The 20,817-nt window shown below is 45.6% G+C and overlaps 1 protein-coding gene across 3 annotated transcripts in view; it reads right to left on the bottom strand.

The window, feature by feature from the left end:
* LOC137622926 (focadhesin) overlaps window positions 1-20,817 on the bottom strand; it is a 252,821-nt gene that overhangs the window by 19,724 nt on the left and 212,280 nt on the right. For all 3 annotated transcript variants that reach the window (XM_068353496.1, XM_068353495.1, XM_068353497.1), the window contains one exon: window positions 12,950-13,158. In XM_068353496.1, the coding sequence (XP_068209597.1) occupies window positions 12,950-13,158 (209 nt within the window). The remainder of the gene's footprint in view (window positions 1-12,949; window positions 13,159-20,817) is intronic.

The following is a 20,817-nucleotide window of genomic DNA, read 5'->3' as shown; positions in this document are numbered from 1 at the left end:
TGACCGAGGGTACGTACCTCTCACCCCCTTTCGGTCATCGACGTACCTTCTCCCTTGGTCCTGGGAGCTTGGTAGAGGTCTAGGCCTAGGGGTATGACAGATTCGGTCAGTCGTCACCTCCACTGCACTAACACAAGCACTTTCACTTTCCTTACCTTTAAAGGCCTCCAGTTGTTCTTTAATGTCCTTCAACTCGGCCGCCAGGCTAGCGTACCGAGGGTCATCCGTAGATACGGAACCTGTAGGAGGAGCAGGAGTTACTACCTCAAGGGAAGGATCAACTTCCAAAGAGGAATCAATAATAGGATCAATAGATAAATCTACGCTAAGTTCGTCTTCCTTACCACTAACAGACTTAGACTTAGACCTAGAAGCTCTCCTAACTCTATCGAGCTCTAGCTTACGCACATAGCGCTTCATAATTAACCAATCTTTCTCATCCTAAACCTTACATTCCCCGCACCTATTATCAAGGGCACAAACAAAACCCCTACAATTAGAACAAACGGTGTGAGGGTCTACCGCCATTTTCGGTAGTCTCACCTTACATTCCTCATTCGCACAGATACGGTAATGACTCTTTTCACTCATAATGAAAAACAGCAAAAAAGCTAAGAGAAAACAAAATACAACGATCGCCAAAACCCCAAATCAGAGTACTTCACCAAAAAAGCAGACTGGTACACCGAGCAGGGAAAGCGAAGAAAAACTCTTACTGACGGACCAACGTGTTGTCGATCCGGCCGGCAGAGATGAACTGAAGAACAGAAAACGGGAATGATTCCTCCTACCACCCTTTAACGGGTGTTACCACCCAACCACCGCAAGGCGGTTGCCTAGTTTAGAAAAATTCTGCCGAAATAGAGATAATTAGCTATGTATATATAACTGCCAGGTAAGTTCTATTCATAAAATCAAATATTCACCTACAGATTATACATAATCTAATTGGGTACTGGAGAAGCACAGGATTATGACTATTGCATAACATAAAACCTAGTGCCATAGGTATTACGAAACGGCACTGGCCCATTATTATAGTTACTAGAGTATTGTTAATAATATTCAGCATTCTACTATTTTTTGGGCTCGACCATGTCGTCCTGATGGAAGGTTCCTTTAGGTAGCCTTTCTAAGGGATATTTGCTACAGTGATACTCCCAGAGAAATAAACCGAAGGTTTCCAGAATTCTAATTCCAGGCGCTATTCATCCATAATATAACTTTAAGGATGTCGCATAAAATCAGGGGATGTATTTTTAGATACGACACATAGCAATCTTACCCCGAATAGATTTAAGTCTTTGAGAGGGAAGAGTGGTGAAAGAAGGGGGTGCCGATCTAGGTACCCGGTGGACCTCCTATCCGCACTACTAACGGCTGCCATTCCTTTACTTGTAGCCGATACGACTAAGTGTTTTCCCAATGTTATCCCGGTGTTATCGCAAGTTATCGGAATATTAATCATGCAATCTCCGCATCTTCATTCCTTGGAAAGTTGAGTATTAATTCTTTCCTATGTATAAATTTTGGCTCCCGTCTCACAGTTAAATTCCAATAATTTAAGTGTGTTAGATTGAGCATTGCCACGACCGGAGGCGGCCATTTTTACGACCGCTGTCGCCATTATTATTGGATTTTATTTAGCTAGTAGGGCGACTTTCCCGGTATTTAGCTATAATGTTAGCTAGTTAAGCAAATTATACAAGTGAAGATTGTGCATACAAATAGATTATTATTCCTCTCCCTAATTTGTGACTTTACTTTTCGTATACGGTGGGGGCCCCGGCGGTAACAACCATGGCCGTGGTTCCTACCGAAGATAGGCTGGCCTAACTCGTATATGTATACGTTAAAGTAATTCCCCATGTTTACCCTTGCCCTATCGTTCCTTATTAATTCGGATGGGGACATACATCCCCTAGAATTTATGAATAAGGTTCGATTTATATTCTCTTTTAGAGATAAGAGGCTAAACCCTTCCTCCCTCCCTGAGCCGCTGCCATTACAGGCGGCAACCTCTATCTTTCGTTATCGCCGATGAGTAGTAAACTCCGGCTTGACTTAGATAGTTTTACACAGTCTGTCTTCTTTGCCGCCGAGTACCCCGGCTTTGAAGTAAGATGGTAGCTCAGGGTGTATTGTCTTGCAGAAGATGGTAGCTCAGGGTGCACTGTCTTGCAGCCGACAATGTTGCCGACAGGGGAATCTTTGTTCCTCTGCCGCCACGACGTCATCGGCACAGGAAGCCATGCTTCCTTAGTTCATGGCCGAAAGTAGGCGCCGCCTTTCTCCCCTGTGAACTATAGGACCCTTTCCCCTCCCCTCTCTGTCCTATAGTGTCGGCCTAGCCGTCACAACATTCTTTCGCTGGTATTCTGGCAGTCATCCCGGCTTGCCGGGTTGACTACGTTGCCGGCCAGGACCCCTAACGGCGGCGATTAGGCAGCCGCCTCAGTCACCTTCCCCCTTATGTTCTTCCTTCACCGGAAGTGAATGTCCAGGGGGGAAAAGATTGAGCCGGCCCTGACAGCTGCCGGTGGGAAACCCAACATACTTTTCAGAAGTCTTCAGGCCTCCCTTGGTCTGCCATCCACAAATTTTGCCACCGGCAGTACAGCTGACGGCCGGCCTTTTTGTGAATGGATGGAAGCTAGAATCAGATGGATTCTTATCCCTTCCTTTAGAATTCTCATTCTGGCAAGGAGACAGTAGGCGGCCTGAGAGTCCTCCTACACTTCCAGCTGTTGTGCTAAACCATAACAATAAGAAACTCCCCTGCCTTAATACTTTCTCTCTCTCTATCAGTTAGTGATGCCAGGTACTAACCTAACCCCGGTAGTGTGCCGGCTGGACTACAGTATATAGAATATACAGCAGCACATTTAATTTCTAACATATTCTACGTTTCCTATCACAGTCTATTGTCGGGACCATGATATTATGTTGAGGTTGAGTAATCCCTCAACACCCAGATGAATCCTTTGATCATCGGGACCCTAATAAATCACCGCTCAAAATTAATACATTACAGGTGAATAGTTATAGTAACACTTACTAACCCTAACACTAAGTATTAGTTTCCTCCACCCTGTATTCTTCCTAACAAAGAACCTAAAATATTATTATTGACGGAGGTCTCAGTAATTGATTGGGGTAGGAAGTGTAGATATGTGTCTTTTCTATTTCCTTTCCAACTTACTATCCTAAGCTACCATAAACAATAGTAATTACTATTGTTCATAAAATTGTATGCTTTTATATCACTGATATAAAAAAACTATACTGTATACTCATTGAGCCCCTTTTCCTTTACAGGAGGAGCCAATGTAGAAATGCACAGCCTTAGCCTGCAACCACAAAGACAAAGACACTTGTGGCTACACTAAGTCCAGGACTCATGTCCCATGCAACATCGTGTCGGGAGTTCTCAAGTATTGGGACCCAAAGGGTTACCCCACCTGTTTGACCCTGCTGGCCAACGGCTTCAGAGAAGCTCCCTCAGTCAACATGGAGACTAGAGATACAGCAAGGGAGACCCTTCGCTAATGGGCAAGTAGATTCCACGAGAATTTTCAAGGGACTGTACTTACCCGACGACTCCCTAAGGTACCTATTGTTCCCCAAGGCTCTACCTAATGCGGTGGTGCCCTAGGAACAGGTCCAGTCTCCCCTCATACAAATGAAGATAGACGTGGACATATACAAGGCGCAAGAAGGCAAGGACATCCTTCAAGAAAGGATGTCAGAAGTGTTCATTGACACTGAGAAGGCCCTACTACAAGTAGGCCCTGAAGAAGACGTGGAACATCTACAAGCGGAGGAAGAAGGATCCGTTTCAATGGCAACTGAAGACCCTCAGCTTGCCGGGACGGCATACCAACCTATGCCGTCAACCTCTTCAATCCCAACTCCATAACCACCGGCATAGGCCGTCAAGAATGAAGAGATCCTCACTTCAATTCAACGGATAATGGAGTTGTTCTAAAAGGTACAAGAGACGATGAGAGAATCACTCAGACTGCAACAGATACTATTGCAAGAGAGGATGGATCACCCAGGACCTACCAAGAACTCTACTAAGAAGCTCCTTAAGGTGCTGAATTTCTCTCACCACTCCAAAACCAACCCCTGGAGGTATACGGAGCATATGCCCATGATGAATGGGAAACTATTCGTCTCAGAGAAGTTGGGGACCAACTGATTGAAGATCTGAAATTCTGGCCTAACTTTTCAGTTTACCCAGAATGCTACATGAGACTGCGGGATAAACATGCAATCCGTGAGGAAACGGTACATTGTCCTCGAACATGACAAGGAGCAAGCCATCATCCTGAAAACCTTGAAAGGAGCCAGGTACACCAACTCCAAAGTCTCAGCATTGAGCAAGAGACATCTCACGTTTCTTGCTCCTTCCTCCATCTCTTTCCCCTGTTTGGAGAAAGCACTGGACTTCGCCGTCAAGGCATTCGACAAGGGCAATCCTTGCCCAACCCTAGAGGAATGCAAACCATTCTCTCTAGCACTATCTGCCTGCGAGGAGAAGTGGAAGGATGTCCGTCTAACCTTATCCGTATCTAAGTTGGATCCAAAGATACCAGGCCAGCAGTTCAATGAGAACCTTCCGAAGTTGCCAGACCAACATTCTGAGGAGGGAACAGGAGACGAAAGAGAGACTAGCAGACTCCCTTTCTCATCAGAACTGCCTGGAAATGAGTGCAGATCTACAGAATGCCCCAAAAAGGATCAATTTCCTGGTTAGGTCCCACATGGGTACCCTTGTGAAAGACTTATATGCTTTCCTCAGAGCGAGGAGAGCCTGCAGAGAGTCCGTTTTGACCTAAGCAACCATAAGACGAACCAAGGAAACTGATTACCTCGAACATCTGGGGTAAAGACCTTTTTCCCACAGGAACTGGTCCAAGAGATCATAGCCAGAGCAACCACGGAGAACGGGAACCTTCTCCAAAAGTGGGGCATGAACTCAAAGAGGAAATCTTCCTCCGGAAGTCCCCAGCATAAAAATAAAAAAGTAAGGAGACCATGCAGATCTGTACAACTTTCTGCCGTGACTATGACCACGAAGTCTCAGACCACTTTCCAGATGGTCCCTCAACAACTGGTGGCTCAGTCACCAATCTTTAACCCCAACGTTGTGAAGCAATCGACTTCCTTTTACCTTAAGTCAGACTTGGGTGGAAATGGAACAGAATTCCACCCCGTTTTCCAAAATTCTTCTAACACTCCACCCCCTTGTGAGAATATACCTCAGAACTCTTGAACAAGAAGGTAAGAGGGAAAGCGAAGTCCATCAAATTCCAGAGAAGGCTGTTTTGTGTTCCCAAGAAAGACTCAGACAAACTCAGAGTCATTCTAGACTTGTCTCCACTCAACAAGTTCATCGAGAACAAGTTCCGGATGCTTTCTTGGCAACACATAAGGACACTTCTACCAAAAGGAGCAAACACATCCTCAATAGACCCAACAGATGCTCACTGGCATCTTCTATTGAGCCGCCCTTTCTCCTCCTACCTAGGATTCATGCTACAGAAGAAATGATTCTTCAAAGCAATGTCCTTCAGACTGAATACAGCCCCAAGGATGTTCACGAAGCCGGCAGACACAATCATCTAGCAGCTAAACTCCGAAGGAGTTCAATTACTAGCATATCTAGACGATTGACCAGTATGGGCAGCATCCAAGACTACTCGTCTGCAGGCAGCCAACAAGGTGATCCAGTTTCTGGAACACCTGGGCTTCATCATCAATCGCAAGAAGTCTCACCTTCCTCAAGCTCAGAAGTTCCAATGGCTAGGAATCCAATGGGACTTAAAGTCACACCATCTCTCCATTCTATTCAAGAAGGGAAGAGAGATAAAGGGATCTGTCAAGAAACTAATCCGTCACAAGAGGATTTCAGAACGCCAACAGGAATGAGTATTGCACTCTCTCCAGTTTGCGCCAGTGACAGACCCAGGCTAAAGGCACGTCTAGAAGATGCATTAAGAGTCTGGAGAAGCTACGCATCAAAAGTTCAAAGAGATCAACCAAGGCTGGCCCCGACCCTATTGCGAACGCTGTTAAGGCCGTGGTTAACAGCCAAGAGCCTAGCACGAACAATTATTTTGCAACCACCACAACCATCAGTGGAGGTACACTCCTCCTCGAAAGGATAAGGTGGCCATTCTCATGAGAGAAAATTGCAAAAGAATTGGTCGTACCAGTTCAAAACTTTTCATATCGACGTTTAGAAAGATCTGACAGTTTACCTGACGTTGAAGAGACTATCCCCTCACAGAACAATCCACATCAGATTGGCCCTGAACAATGAAGGGATAGTCATACATACATACATATACCAAGGCACTTCCCCCAATTTTGGGTGGTAGCCGACATCAACAAAGAAACAAAAACAAAAACAAATAGGGGACCTCTACTCTCTACGTTCCTCCCAGCCTAACAAGGGACTCAACCGAGTTCAGCTGGTACTGCTAGGGTGTCACAGCCCACCACATGCGCGAAAGCCCATAGAGACAGATTGGTCCCTAGACGCAGACCCATTCTCCTTCACCTAGGAAAAAGTCCTAGAACTGCAGACCGACCTCTTCACAATGAGCAACGCCAAGAAACTACCTCGTTATGTAGCCCCTTAGACGAACCCTTAAGCTGAGGCAACGGACATCAAGTCCCTCGAATGGAACAAGTGGAACCACATTTACCTGTTTTCCCCAACCATCCTCCTGATAAGAGTCCTCGACAAGATAAGATCCTTCAGAAGGACAGCAGCAGTAGCGGCTCCAAAGCGTCCCAAAAGCAACTGGTTCCCTCTACTTCTAGAACTAGTTCTGAAACTGAAGCTGTTCCCTCTGTCAGACACAGCATTATCCAATCTGGTCCAGAAGTTGACAGCTTGCGCTTCATCATTAAGAACCAACAACCTACATCTCACGATTTTCTCGCCCTAGCGGCGAACAAAAGGTTTAGAATCTCTAAGGATAAAGTTGACTTCATAAAAGAGTATAAGTCAAGTTCGACTAGGAGACAATAGGAATCATCATAGAAGAAATGGGTGTCCTTTGTGAAATCAAAGGAACCGACAGAAATATCGATAGATTTTGATCTAGTTTTCTTCATATTCCTACTCGAACAAGGCCTTGCTTCCGCTACGATTACCTCGTGTAGGGCAGCTCTGGCTAAACCACTTATGTACACCTTTGGAGTGAACCTCTCTAGTGAAATCTTTAATAAGATCCTAAAAGCATGCGCTAGAGTCAAGCCAGAAACCCCTCCAAAGCCCATCATGTGGCCTTTGGACAAAGTCTTGCACCATGCTGCGAATCTAAATAATGAGAATTGTACTATAAGGATCTAACACAGAAAGTTATTTTTTCTGTTTGTCATAGCCTCAAGGGCTAGAGTTAGTGAAATAGTGGCCTTATCTAGAATGAAGGCCATATTCAGTTTCTAGACAGGAGAACTGAACCTCTTTCCTGATCCTGCTTTTCTTGCCAAGAATGAGCTACCCACTAAGAGGTGGGGTCCTTGGATAATCTGCCCACTGAGGGAAGATATCTCTCTGTGCCCAGTAGAGTGTCTTAAGGTCTATCTACAAAGAAGGACAATGCCCTAGAGACTGACCATATATTATACGATCAGTGCTTAAAACCTCTTTCCACCCAAGCTAGGACCAGGGAGGGCCAGGTAATGGCTGCTGATGACTCAGCAGATAGATCTATAGGCTCTTCCAAACCCCCCAGCCTTACCTCACAAGGATGGTAAGGCTGCAGACAATAAACGAATTAACGAATCTGTGTGGGACTCAATCCCTTGTCTGGCAAACACCAGACAGAGACGTTACTAATCAGGCCACCATAATAAACAAGCAATATGCGGTGTGAAATGCTGAATGCCTTGGAATACATACATATACCAAAGGCACTTCCCCCAATTTTGGGGGGTAGCCGACATCAACAATGAAACAAAACAAAAAGGGGACCTCTACTCTCTACGTTCCTCCAGCCTAACCAGGGACTCAGCCGAGTTCAGCTGGTACTGCTAGGGTGCCACAGCCCAACCTCCCAATGTGATAAAATGACTGTGATGGTCCTGTAGAGAGTAGGGTTCCCCTGATGTATAAGACCAGAAAAGCAGCCATTAAAATAAAAAAGTAAAAAGAACCATTCTTAGAGACATATCTAGATGCAGCTAGAGAAATGTGCTCAAGAGACGCATTTAGATGAAGCAGTACGACCAAGCTTAGAGAAAAGTCCTTTGGATGGGTTCAAGGTTTGTTTTTTGTGTACTCATTGAGATAGTGATATGTGATTTTCCACCAAAGTCCTCTGGTACTATAGTTCAGCCAAATTAAGGATACCCTTAAATTTTACAAGAAGCATATGTAGATTCAGGACTTTGAACAACCTCATTAGCCTTAGTTTAGCCTTTCAAATGCTTATATTTTTGGCGCTCTCAATTTTAGGTGTATCTATTTCAAAAGTTTATCAAGGGCAAATTCTAAAATATTTGGAATGTTTAACTTTACATAGAAAATAATTTGGTCGGCAGGACACTTACAAATAAATTTGTGCTCTTTAGACAGACGTAATATTTGCATTTGTTCTCACATTTCAGTTTTGTATGGCCATACTCAAACCATTAGTAAGGACAACTTTTAAATTTCTCAACATATTGGCAAATAACCAAGAGTGATATCAGCAGGCAAACATTTGGATTTAAATGTTAATAACATGGTGTTGTTCTATCCCCCTAATTTCTAAACTATATATACATGTGGAGGGATTAATCTCTTCTTCTGAGTCATAGAGGTCTTATTATCATCATCATCATTACTAGACAAGCTGCAACACTGGGATGCAGCCCAGTGAGGACAGGAAATAAGGAAATAGCAAGTGAAATATATATATGTAATAAAAAATATAAAATATTTTAAAACCAGTGGCTGCATTGTAATGAAAAGGTGGAGAGGAATAACAATTATGTTAGGGTGCAGGGTCAGAGCTCAGAATAATTAGAATATGTGTTATCTAAGGGACAACAATAGGCTAATGGGCTGTAGTCATGAGGACTGAAGAAACAAAAACTTGGATAAAATTGAGATAAATTGTTGAACTACTAGTATATAATATGCACTAATCGAAACCAAGAAGCAACACAGATGTTTTTGATGTGCACAGATAGGCAAGAGTTATGGTGACCAGATGGTGCCATGGGAGAAAAAATTTCTTTGGCAACAAGGTAATAAGTGTGGAACCACTGTAGCTTCTGCTAGGATAGATTTTGAACCCACTTCTACCCACTTTATCATGTTCATTAAAGGGCCAAATGGGGGAGGAGGGTTGAGGCCCTTAAGATTTGACTATCTAGTCTTCCAAAAAGTAAAATTCTACAATTTAACTGTAACTGTGCTTCTATACACTTTGGCGACATCAGCATTTACAAAGAAAATAGAAGGAAAAGACTGGGACCACAAAAGGTTTGACTTCATGGTAAGTGTGTGCCAAAAGATGATGCCTTAAATGAGAAATAAGCAAGAATATATGTTATAATGGTTTGTGTAAGCAAGAATCAGATCTGAGCACACAATCAGAAAAATTATAGATATAAACATGGCAGGACATTATCCAATGGGGAAAATTTTAGATGATATACACAGGTAAAAACTGGACAACTGAAAATTCTGGCTTATGATAGACAAGAATGGAGAGAAATAATAAAAATGCTACCATACATAAAAGGGAGAAACGAGGATAGATTAGAACCTAATGAAATCAAATTTACAGCTTTACACTTTGTATATGAGAATTGAGGTAAATCATCAGAAATCTACCAAACATTATGGGGAAAATGTACATGATGTAACAATGTGGACTGCATTGATGAGCTGTTGCAAAATAATTATTATAAAACCTTGACCAAGGGTTGGGGTAGCCTACTGGAAATGTCACTGCCTTGCCAATCTATTGGATGGCGTTCAAAATCCGCTCAAGCTCGATAGTTTTTATTAGTGTCTATACCCTCACCATCATTATGAGCAAAGAAGGGGGAGGGGGGTTTGAGGAAGCCTATAGGTCTAACTGCTGAATCAACAGCAGCCATTGCCTGGCCCTTCCTAGTTCCAGCTTGATGGAAAAGGGCTTGGGTTCTGATCTTATGTATATACGGTTAGTCTCTAGGACATTGTCCTGTCCCTTGCCTCTGCCATTCATGAGTGCCCTTTAAGCAATTATAATATACTTTTGCCTGAATGACATTACTCCAAAGATATAACACTTTTGACATTCTAACAATGGGACACTCATGAGGGAAAAGATACAAATTCCACAAAATAACTAATCACTCCACAGCAGGAAAACAATAAAAAATCATTTGTTCATTATCTGACCAGAAATAGATATGGAATCATGACAAAAATAAAGAACATTAGTGGTGTGTTATCAATAGAAAGAAAGGAGCATGAAAATCAAAATTTCATAATAAAATTTCTTATTTCTATACTCATGTGATGTTCATATTACTTCTTCACCAGAAGCTTAGTTTAATTAACCTTTACCCATAAACATTTTAAAATAAAAAATTCCCTCGTGCTTTTCTTTTCAAAGAACACATGCTCTTATTCAAAGCAAGGAGGCTTCTAGTGATAAGTGGTAATTAATGTGTCAGTCACTTTGTCTCTCCAATTTCTGTTGTGCTGGTACTGGCCAGACTTTCTCCAGATTGTTTGCTTGTTACTGCACATAATAGTCTAAGGGAATGGTGGTAAAGAAGGTGAGGAGGAGGGATCCTCACTCCACTTGAACACCCGCTACTATCAGCACTCGTTCCAGTGTACAATCATTTTCAATTTTTACACCAGCCGCCCGTTGAGATACTACCGCTAGAGAGTTATGGGGTCCTTTGACTGGCCAGACAGTACTACATAGGACCCTTCTCTCTGGTTACGGTTCTTTCCCTTTGCCTACACAGACACCGAATAGTGTGGCCTATCCTTTACAGATTCTCCTCTGTCCTCATACACCTGACAACACTGTGATTACTAGACAATTCTTCTTCACCCAAGGGGTTAACTACTGCACTGTAATTGTTCAGTGGCTACTTTCCTCTTGGTAAGGGTAGAAGAGACTCTTTAGCTATGGTAAGCAGCTCTTCTAGGAGAAGGACACTCCAAAATCAAACCATTGTTCTCTATTCCTGGGTAGTGCCATAGCCTCTGTACCATGGTCTTACACTGCCTTGGGTTAGAGTTCTCTTGCTTGAGGGTACACTTGGGCACACTTTTCTATCTAGTTTCTCTTCCTCTTGTTCTGTTAAAGTTTTTATATTTTAAATAGGAAATATTTATTTTAATATTGTTACTATTCCTAAAATGTTCTATTTTTCCTTATCTCCTTATTTCCTTATTTCCTTTCCTCACTGGGCTATTTTCCCTGTTGGGGCCCCTGGGCTTATAGCATCCTGCTTTTCCAACTAGGGTTGTAGCTTAGCATTTAATAATAATAATAATAATCTATCTACCAAGGCACTTACCCCAATTTTGGGGGGAAGCTGACATAAAAAAAAAAAAGAAATAACAAAGGACTCTTCTTCTCTTTGCTCCTTCCAGCCTGATGAGGGATTCATCCGAGTTTGGTTGGAACTGCTTGGGTGTCACAGTCCACTCTCCCTTGTTATCCACCATAAATGAAACTTCATATGCTGAATCCCCTACTGCTGCTACTTCAGCGGTCACCAAGGCGACATGAGAGAGCAGCAGGGCCTATTGAAACAAGTGTGACAATTGCTCACCATTCATTCCCACTTCTAGCACACACTTGCCTCTCTCACATCTATTCTTCTATCACCTAGAGCTTTCTTCCATCCATCCATCCACCCAAGCCTTTTTCACCTGGTATGACATACTTCCCAATGACACCTTCTACATCTCTGGCATTTAAGTCACCCATCACAACTACATAACTCCTTCTACCCAGTCTTTCTACAAAACTAATTAATTCTTTCCAGAATTCATTCCGCTTTTCTTCACTTATCTCACAACCTGGCCCATACGCGCTAACAAAAGCCCAACATTCCCTACCTAACCTAACCCTTGCCTATATTAACCTAGATTATACCTCCATCGATGAAACTACTTTATCTACCATCCATTCATTCAACAATAAGGCAACACCCTCTCTTGCTCTTCCCCTTTCAATTCCAGACACTCTATCACTTCATCCTTTCTTTTAATCTTGGTCTTACACAAGGACAATACATCCATCCTTCTATTCCTAAACATACTTCCAATCTCACATCTTTTACTTTGTATCGTACTACATCCACGGACATTCAGACACCCCAAAACTAGAGTGTGGTGAGCAGTCACTCTCCTCCCAGCTCCTCTTCTTTGATATCTCACATGAAGTAACTACAGGAGAGGGATTCCCAGTCCCCTTGTCCCATCCCTTTTAGTCTCCTCTTACAACATGCAGGGATATGTTGGTGCTCTTTTAATTGTTGTTATGGCCCCCACTTATTTTACAAATGGTAGCGCATTAAAACACTATTCCTATATGCCCTATTCATACTTCACTAGTATTGCCTTTCTTTTTCTTCTTAAGCTCTATCATGGATGCCAACTTTCCTTATTGATTGATTTGAATTCATAGCTTTCATACAACCTAGGGTAACATTTTCACTAAAATATATATGAAAGTAAAGAGCACACAAAAGTTTCCAGCAAATTATAACAGGAATGTCAACCGACCAAGAGATACAGTAAACCTGAGATGGTTTACTTTGTTTAAAGTGGAACAACTATATGGGAGACATTTCTTGGCTCATAAAAGTTCTAGCAAGACCAATAAAAAAAAAAATTCCCTTGTCAAATAGTAATGTCAAATTCTGAGGTGGATGGATGCTGAAGTATGGCTATCAAAACAACTATGGTACTTACTTTGATTTGCAAACGCTTGAAATAACATAAGCACGTGCAATCTGAATCTCATTGGTGTTAATAGACTTGTCATGGATGAGTTGAGAAAGATAGGTGTAAGTTCTTGGCTCAACAGTCCATAGATCATATACCAAACGTAGAACAAGTGGGCGCAGAGACCCAGATGCCCATAGTGCCAACAGCGTTTTCAGTACTAGAGCAACACACAACTGTAAAAGAACATGTTAGAATTCAGTTGTGGACACAAAACATATATCATTCCAAATTATGAATGCAGAGAGAGATATTAAATTTTGCAGCAGTAATTATGTTAAATATTTCATCCTGTTCAATAAAACTAATTAGTTAATGTAATCTTTGCATGGTATTTCTTTATCAGATGAAAAAGGTGCAAATAACTTCTTTTCCCTGACTACTGTACATGTATTTTAAATGCAACCCTGTCATTCATCTCTTGAAAATATAATTATACATTATATAAAAAAATAATTACAGATATAATACAGTACTCGAAAACTATGTCAAGTAGGAATTTTATAATATCTGCAAAAGTATTTTAATGATTCAGAGCAGGAAATTATTAAAATTTTCATAATAAGAAAATGAAAAATAGAATTTTAATAATAAAATTTCTTATTTCCATACACACCTGATAATCATAATTGTTTCTTCTCCAGAAGCTCAGTTTAATCAACACTTACCCAAAAACTTTTAACATTTTCCTATTTTTCCCCCTTCACTAAATATATGCCCTTAACAAAGAAATGAAACTTTCTACCCATAAGTGGTAAGAAGCCAGGTACTGCTGTGTCAGATACTCGTTTATCTCCTTTGTTTCTCAGTCGTATCAGCAATGATCAGACGTTCTCCAGATTGTTTACATACTGCACATTAAGATGTCTTCTCCTTGTTTTCTAAGCAATTACTGCTTGTAATGTGCAAAGGAATTGTTTCTGGGAAATCATGAGCACAATTTCCTTTACATATTGTGTAGGGAACAATACTGTGATTGAAATAATCATTGTAAAGAGTGCATTTCACTCATGGGAAAGTGAGTTTCAATTGTTGCAGATCAAGTTAGGAATCTTACTGTTATTTCAGGAGAGAAGCCAGAGAAGGCTCTGCAAGTTGATCATGCCGGGGGATGACGACAGAAATGACAAGCCTCCACCTTTGGACAAAGCATAAGTTTATTCATCTTTTAATGCTGGTGAATTTCACAAGCTCTTGACATCACTTCCTTCCTTTGCTAAAATTCATAAGTCTAGCGAATTCTCCCTTAATAACGGAAAATCTGGTCCATCCCACCCCATTGCCCAAACTAACTTACCAAGTTCAATCTAATTGTAATACTGTACTGTACTGTAGTTAATATCCTTATTATTGTTTTGAAAATTGTGTAGGTACTGAATAAACAAAAGGGCTACTTATTCATCTTTATCCTCCTACTTCCATAACATTTCTCTTCTGACTAAAAGTTCCTAAACCATTCTTATTATTTGTATGCTCGCTCCAAACACTATCAGTGCATGTCTTCGTTTAAACATTTTGACACAAGTGAAAATAAGTATTTGGAAAGGAGATTAGTTTCAGCTGTATGTTGACAGTCCTGTAATTTTGCTGTGATGGCAGCATTTATTGAGATACATTTCAACTGTCATTCCACACATTTTGAATGACTTTGGAAAGATGTAAGGAATAGAAAAAGATGGAGAAAGTTGACTTCAATAGCTGACCCTGCTATACAGTAGGACTAATAAGGTTGAAAGATGAACTGCTCATCCAAACAATTGGAAAATTCAGTGCATCTTCAGTTCAAGTTCACTGTTGACCTGTACACGCTGTATACAGTATGAGGGTATCTGTCTTCCAATAACAACCTATTAATGAAGCATTTGGCACAAAAATCACAAATTTTTAAGTAATTTGTATTTTTCCTAACAGTACTTACCTCGAACTACTTTCTTAGGAGTATCTGGGATCTCCTCCCAACCGACCAGAGTTTTGTGTAGTCTACCCTATACCCATTTTCTATGAAGGGTAACCTCAGGCGGAGTGATATGCGCCCTGAGGCTAACCCAGGGTCAGAGAGCATGCTTGCTCAGGTCTCGACCTCCAGTAAGTTCTTGGTAGTTTTAGGTCTCTAAGAATTCCATAAGGCACTAGGGGAAGGAAGGGCGGGCCATTACCAGAAAGTAGTTCGAGGTAAGTACTGTTAGGAAAAATACAAATTACTTAAAAATTTGTAATTTGTTCCAACACGGAGTACTTACCTCAAACTACTTTCTTAGGAGACTTATACTTTAGGAGGTGGGAGTGGCCTTAAACCTTCTGAGACCGTGCTGAGATATATCCAAAGACCTAGATAGGAGGCTAGGTCTTGATGACCCCAAGGAAAAACGAGAATAGGGGAAACTACACAAAAAAACTCATCTTAGTGTCTAAGTAACTCACCTCTGCAAGAAATCCTAGGAGCCATGTCCTTCCAAAGTAGGGGTCCTTGTATCCCGGCTCAGAGTCCTATCTGAGACCTTTAAACCGTTTGGAGCGCAGAAACGATGGTACCTATCGAGAAACCGTCCAGGGATTTTCTTGAATAGTCCTTCAAGTAATGAGCAGTGAAGGTAGACTGGTTAGCCCAGGTGCCTGCTCTCAGGATTTGGCCCACTGCCATATTCTTCTCGAACGCTAACGTGGTGCTCAGACCCCTAATGTTGTGGGGTCTGGGCTTACCCGGCGGGGGGATACCTGCTTTACTGTAGGCCCTGATGATCACCTGCCTCAACCAGGAGATAGTGTTCTTCGAGACTGGCTTCTTCACCAGGGCCGTGGACACAAACAGACTTTTGATCTAGGGCCGAAGTCTGGCTGTCCTCTCTAAGTATTTTCTTACGGCCCTGACAGGGCACAGACGCAAGTCCTTCGAGTTGTCCGTATGAGGAATTGCTGGTATTGAGAACCCCTCAAACCTGGGATCCCACACGGCCGGATTCTGGGTCTTCGCAACGAAGGATGGCACGAACCTGAAGGTGAGCTCCCGCCAGCCCTTCGAGTGAGAGACCTCGTAGGACAGTCCATGTATCTCCCCTACTCGTTTCGCCGAAGCTAATGCCAATAGGAAAACCGTCTTGAGGGTGAGATCCTTGTCCACGATGTCCTTTAGGGGTTCGAAGGGAGGCTCTGACAACATCTTCAGGACCCTGCCCACATCCCACTGTGGCACCCGAACAGCTTGCGGGGGACACGATTGCTCGAAGCTCTTAATGAGCCTCGATAGATGTATGGAAGATCCTAGGTCGATGCCCTTCAGGAGGAAGACTTGACCCAGAGCAGCCCGTACTCCCTTGATGGCCGGGATGGACATGTTGACCACACATCCCTGAGATAAACCAGGAAGTCTGCTATCTCCGGGATGGAGGCCCTCAGGGGCCTGATGTTCTTAGAGGCGCACCACTTAGTAAAGGTGGCCCATTTTGCTTGGTAGACTGCTGCCGATGATCGTCTCAGGTAGCCTGACATCCTCGCTGCCGTCCCCGACGAATAGCCTTCTTTCCTCAGGAGACGCTCGATAACCTCCACGTGTGAAGACGGAGGGACCGAGGGTTCTCGTGAAGCCTTTGGAAATGTGGTTGCCGAAGGTCTGGCCTGTCTGGAAGGGGCCAAGGTGGAAGTCGTGCCAGTTCTTTTAGATCCCCGAACCATTCTCTCTCTGGCCACCAGGGCACTACCAAAGTCATCCATAGGTTGTCCGCCCTTCTTACTCTGTTGAGGACCTGTCTGAGCATCCCGAAGGGGGGGAAGGCGTAAATGTCGAGGTTGTCCCAGGGATGTTGGATGGCGTCCTCGAACGCCACTCTTGGGTCTGGCACAGGAGAACAAAACACTGGGAGCTGTGCGTTCAACCTCGTTGCGAAGAGATCCATCACCGGCGACCCCCATTTTAGAATGATGGTTTTGGCTACTTCTGGGTGCAGGGACCATTCGGAACCCACTACTTGTCCCATCCTGCTGAGGCCGTCGGCCAGGACATTCCTTTTTCCCGGAATGAACCTTGCTGAGATCCTGATCTGTTCTACTTCGACCCATTCCAACAGTTCCAACATGAGGACGCACAACTCCTTCGATCTTAGTCCTCCTTGTTTCTTTATGTAGGCCACTACCATGGCGTTGTCGCACATCAACGCCACGGTGTTCCCCCGGAGTAGATGGACGAACTCCAGGCACGCCCTTCGTACTGCCCGCATCTCTAACACGTTTATGTGCTGGGCTTTCTCCTCGTTCGTCCAGGTCCCTCTTGCTGACCGTCCGAGCAGATGGGCACCCCACCCCTTTGATGCGTCCGTGAACAGGAGCATCTCTGGAGGGTCGGCTGCGAAGGGCATTCCCTTGAGGGTGTTCGACCTGCCGCACCACCACTCCAGGACCTCCTTCGTCTCCGGGAACACCGGGATCACCTAGTGGGGGGAGTCCCTCTGGTTTCAGTTCTCCTTCAGATTCCACTGGACCTCTTTGAGCTTCAGCCTGCCCTGGGGGACCAGTTTCTTTAATGACACAAGGTGTCCTATCAGTCTCTGCCAGTCCTTCGCTCTCCTGGGCTGGTCTGACAGGAAGGGGCGGAGGACTCGGTCTAGGTTGTCTAATCTCTCCGCGGAGGGGAAGGCTTTCGCCAACCGGGAGTCCAGAACCATTCCGAGGTAGGTCATCCTGGTGGAGGGTATCAACTGGGACTTCTTCAGGTTGATGATGATACCCAGGACGTTGCAGAACCGCAAAAGCTTCGTGCCTTGTTCCCTCAGTACTTCCTCTGAAGCTGAAAGTAACAACCAGTCGTCTAGGTACCGAATCAGGCGAATTCCCTGTTCGTGTGCCCAGGCTGAGACCGTCGTGAAGACCCTTGTGAAGACCTGAGGGGCTGTGGACAGCCCGAAGCAGAGGGTCTTCAACTGCAACGTCTGGGTACCCCATTTCACCCGTAGGTACTTCCTGCTGGATGGATGAATTGGAATTTGGAAGTAGGCATCCTTGAGGTCTACTGACATCATGAAGTCCCCTTCCCTCAAGGACGCTAAGACCGACTTCGGAGTGTCCATCTTGAAGTCGGTCTTGCTGACATCATGAAGTCCCCTTCCCTCAAGGACGCTAAGACCGACTTCGGAGTGTCCATCTTGAAGTCGGTCTTGCACACGAATTTGTTGAGGGCTAAGAGGTCTATGACCGGTCTCCAGGCCCCTGTCGCCTTCTCCACCAGGAACCGCCTGCTGTAGAACCCCGGACCAGGGTCCTTGACTGGTTCCATCGCTCCTTTTGCCAACATCGCTGAGACTTCTTCCTATGGGCTGTCTTTTTCAAGGGGTCCTTGGGGGCTAGCCACCCTGCCTGCTGATCTGGTATCAGAGGTGGGGGTTCCGCTAGGAAGGGTAACCTGTACCCTTCCTTCAGGACTGCCACGGTCCACGGGTCTGCTCCGTGGTCTTTCCATAATTGCCAAGAGTGTTTGAGGCATCCCCCCCCCGAGGCTTCGGCAGGAGTAGGGGGCCTCCCTCCCTATCATCTCCTAAAGGCGCGGCCTGAACGCCCTCTTCTGGACGTTGCATACGAAGGCCTATAGGAGGATTGAGCTGAGGCTGCTCCCCTACGGGAGGGCTGAGAGGACTGTGACCAGGCCGTAGTAGGGGTGTCTCTCCTGGTCTGGCTAGGAGTAGCCCGAGATGGCGGAGGAACATCGGAGGTCGACCTTCTGTGCGCGGGCCTCCTCACTGGGGGAGGTCTGGGATCGCCCTGGTCCTTGAGTTTTCTGACCCTTTCAATCAACTCCTCAGCTGCCTTCAGGGGGAAAATCGAGTCATCCCACAGGGTTGGGCTTGTCAGGGACCTCGCCTCTCTGTCGGGGAGCCGTCTGGTTATCTTGTTAAGGACCGTGTCCCTCCTCCGTAGGACCCAGTTGGCGGCCGGTGCTAATGACTGGTATGAGAGAAACTTCAGGGCCTTACCTCCCGAGCTAATCAGCTCCTTGAGTAAGGCCTGATTTTCTGGGACCGTGAGGTCATACGATGCCTGGATGCCCACCAGGGTAGAAGCCCACTCCGCAGCTCCTTGTCCCAAAACGGCGAGTGCAGGCTCCTGGGTACATGCGCCTGCACGGTGGCCCTCCGGAAGGTAAAACTTGCTCTGGGACTTCAGGCCCTGTAGTAGTTTAGAGGAACTCTGGTTCTTGGGAGCCTCGGTGTGGTTGGCCACAATCTTGTCTACGTGGGCTCTACCTAGCTTCACATCCCTGGCTAGCGGAAGGGCCAGGGAGGGTCTCTGCTGGATGGGGGCATCCACCAGTCTGTTGAGACTGAACCGCCAGAATTCTTCGGAGGAGGGCTCGGGCTCGTCTAGCCTGTGGTGTCTCCAGATGAGGCCTATCACTCTGCGATAGGCTGATACCTCCGCTGTAGAGCCCTCCCCCTGATCGTCCAGCCCCTCCGCAGGACGAACTGCTGCATGCGACGGGGCACCTCCGTCGGAGGCCTCCGTACGGGGAGAAGCCAAAGCCTTGGTCCTCTCCATCTCCTGGGGTTCTGGTTGAAGAACGGACATAGCTGTCGAGACGGAGGCCTCCCTCCTCGGTCTATCCTTCCTCACATAGGACCACGTGTCTGCGAGTCTACTCGACAAGGGGAGCCGTCCTTCACGATCCTGACGGCTCAGGGATGTCTTGAAGGTCTGGACGCGGCTGCCAGACCGAAGGGGCGACTCTCTCCGCTGGGCGGATGGAGCCGGAACCTTCGCGGACTTATGCCGGTCGGCTGGGATCTGGAACGACAACTCCCTCCGTCGGTCGAATCTGCTACTGGAAGAGTATCTCTCCGGAGAACGGGCTCTAGGGCGCCAACCCGAAGAGCCTCGGACCGCTGCTAACTTCAACAGTCTGCTGCGAGGTATAACCACCCACTCCTCGCATGGGGAGCCACTTCTCCTCCATTTCCTTCTGGGGGATCCGGAGCGTCTTCTCCTGTGGCGAGATCTGGAGCGGGAACGTTAACGGGAGTGCCTCCTGCAGGACTTCTCTCGATGTCTTCTGTGTTTTCTCCGGGGTTCGTCCTCCGAGGAGCAGGAAAAAGCCTCGACTGACGAACCCGACGACTTGTAGGCCCGACTCACGCGAAGACGTAGGAGGGATCCCTCGACGCTCGACTGGCGGCGGGGCCTGTAGGAAGACGTCCAGAAACATAGCAGATGGCGCTGGAGGGGAGCGCGGACGCTCTTCAGTGGGGGACCAGGAACTGAAGCCCTCTTCCATTCTCAGCGGGGACCTGAAGGGTGTCTTCAGGGGTACCCACGCGAGGGGGTCTGATGTCAGCGAGTGTTCCTTCTCAGTGGTACCTTCGGCTGCAGAAGTTCCTGAAAAACAAATCCAGGAGGCTGGAGAAGAATTAGGGACATTTTTCCCCCACATAGGGTCATCAGAGGAGACGTGCCCTGCTTGCACCAGTACTCCGTCCCCCACACACACTCCCGACCCTCCCTCAGGCCCCACACTTGCCTAATAAAAATGCCACAACCCCACTATCTTGCAGATCAGACTCCTGGAGAAGGGCCACGGGCCTCTTCCCCGCAACGGAATTACCTCGTCCCCTACTCTGGGTAGGGGAGGGTAGCAGGGAAGCTCGGCCCGACGACACGCCCGGCGAAGCAAGGGGAGCAGCGATGCTCGACTTCCTAGGCAACTTCTTCGTCGCCTTCTTCTTTTTGGTGCCATAACGCACCCACTGCATCTCGATCCAGGACACGCACTCCGGACACGTGCCGTAGGGGAACACACACTGCCCCTACACGACGAACACAAAGAGTGCGGGTCTACTTCCGGTTTCGATAGAAACGCT

Source organism: Palaemon carinicauda, chromosome 30 (genome assembly GCF_036898095.1).
Source record: "Palaemon carinicauda isolate YSFRI2023 chromosome 30, ASM3689809v2, whole genome shotgun sequence".
Classification (NCBI taxonomy): domain Eukaryota; kingdom Metazoa; phylum Arthropoda; class Malacostraca; order Decapoda; family Palaemonidae; genus Palaemon; species Palaemon carinicauda.
Note: the sequence above shows the minus strand (reverse complement) of the source record. Positions and strands in the feature narration are given on the sequence as shown.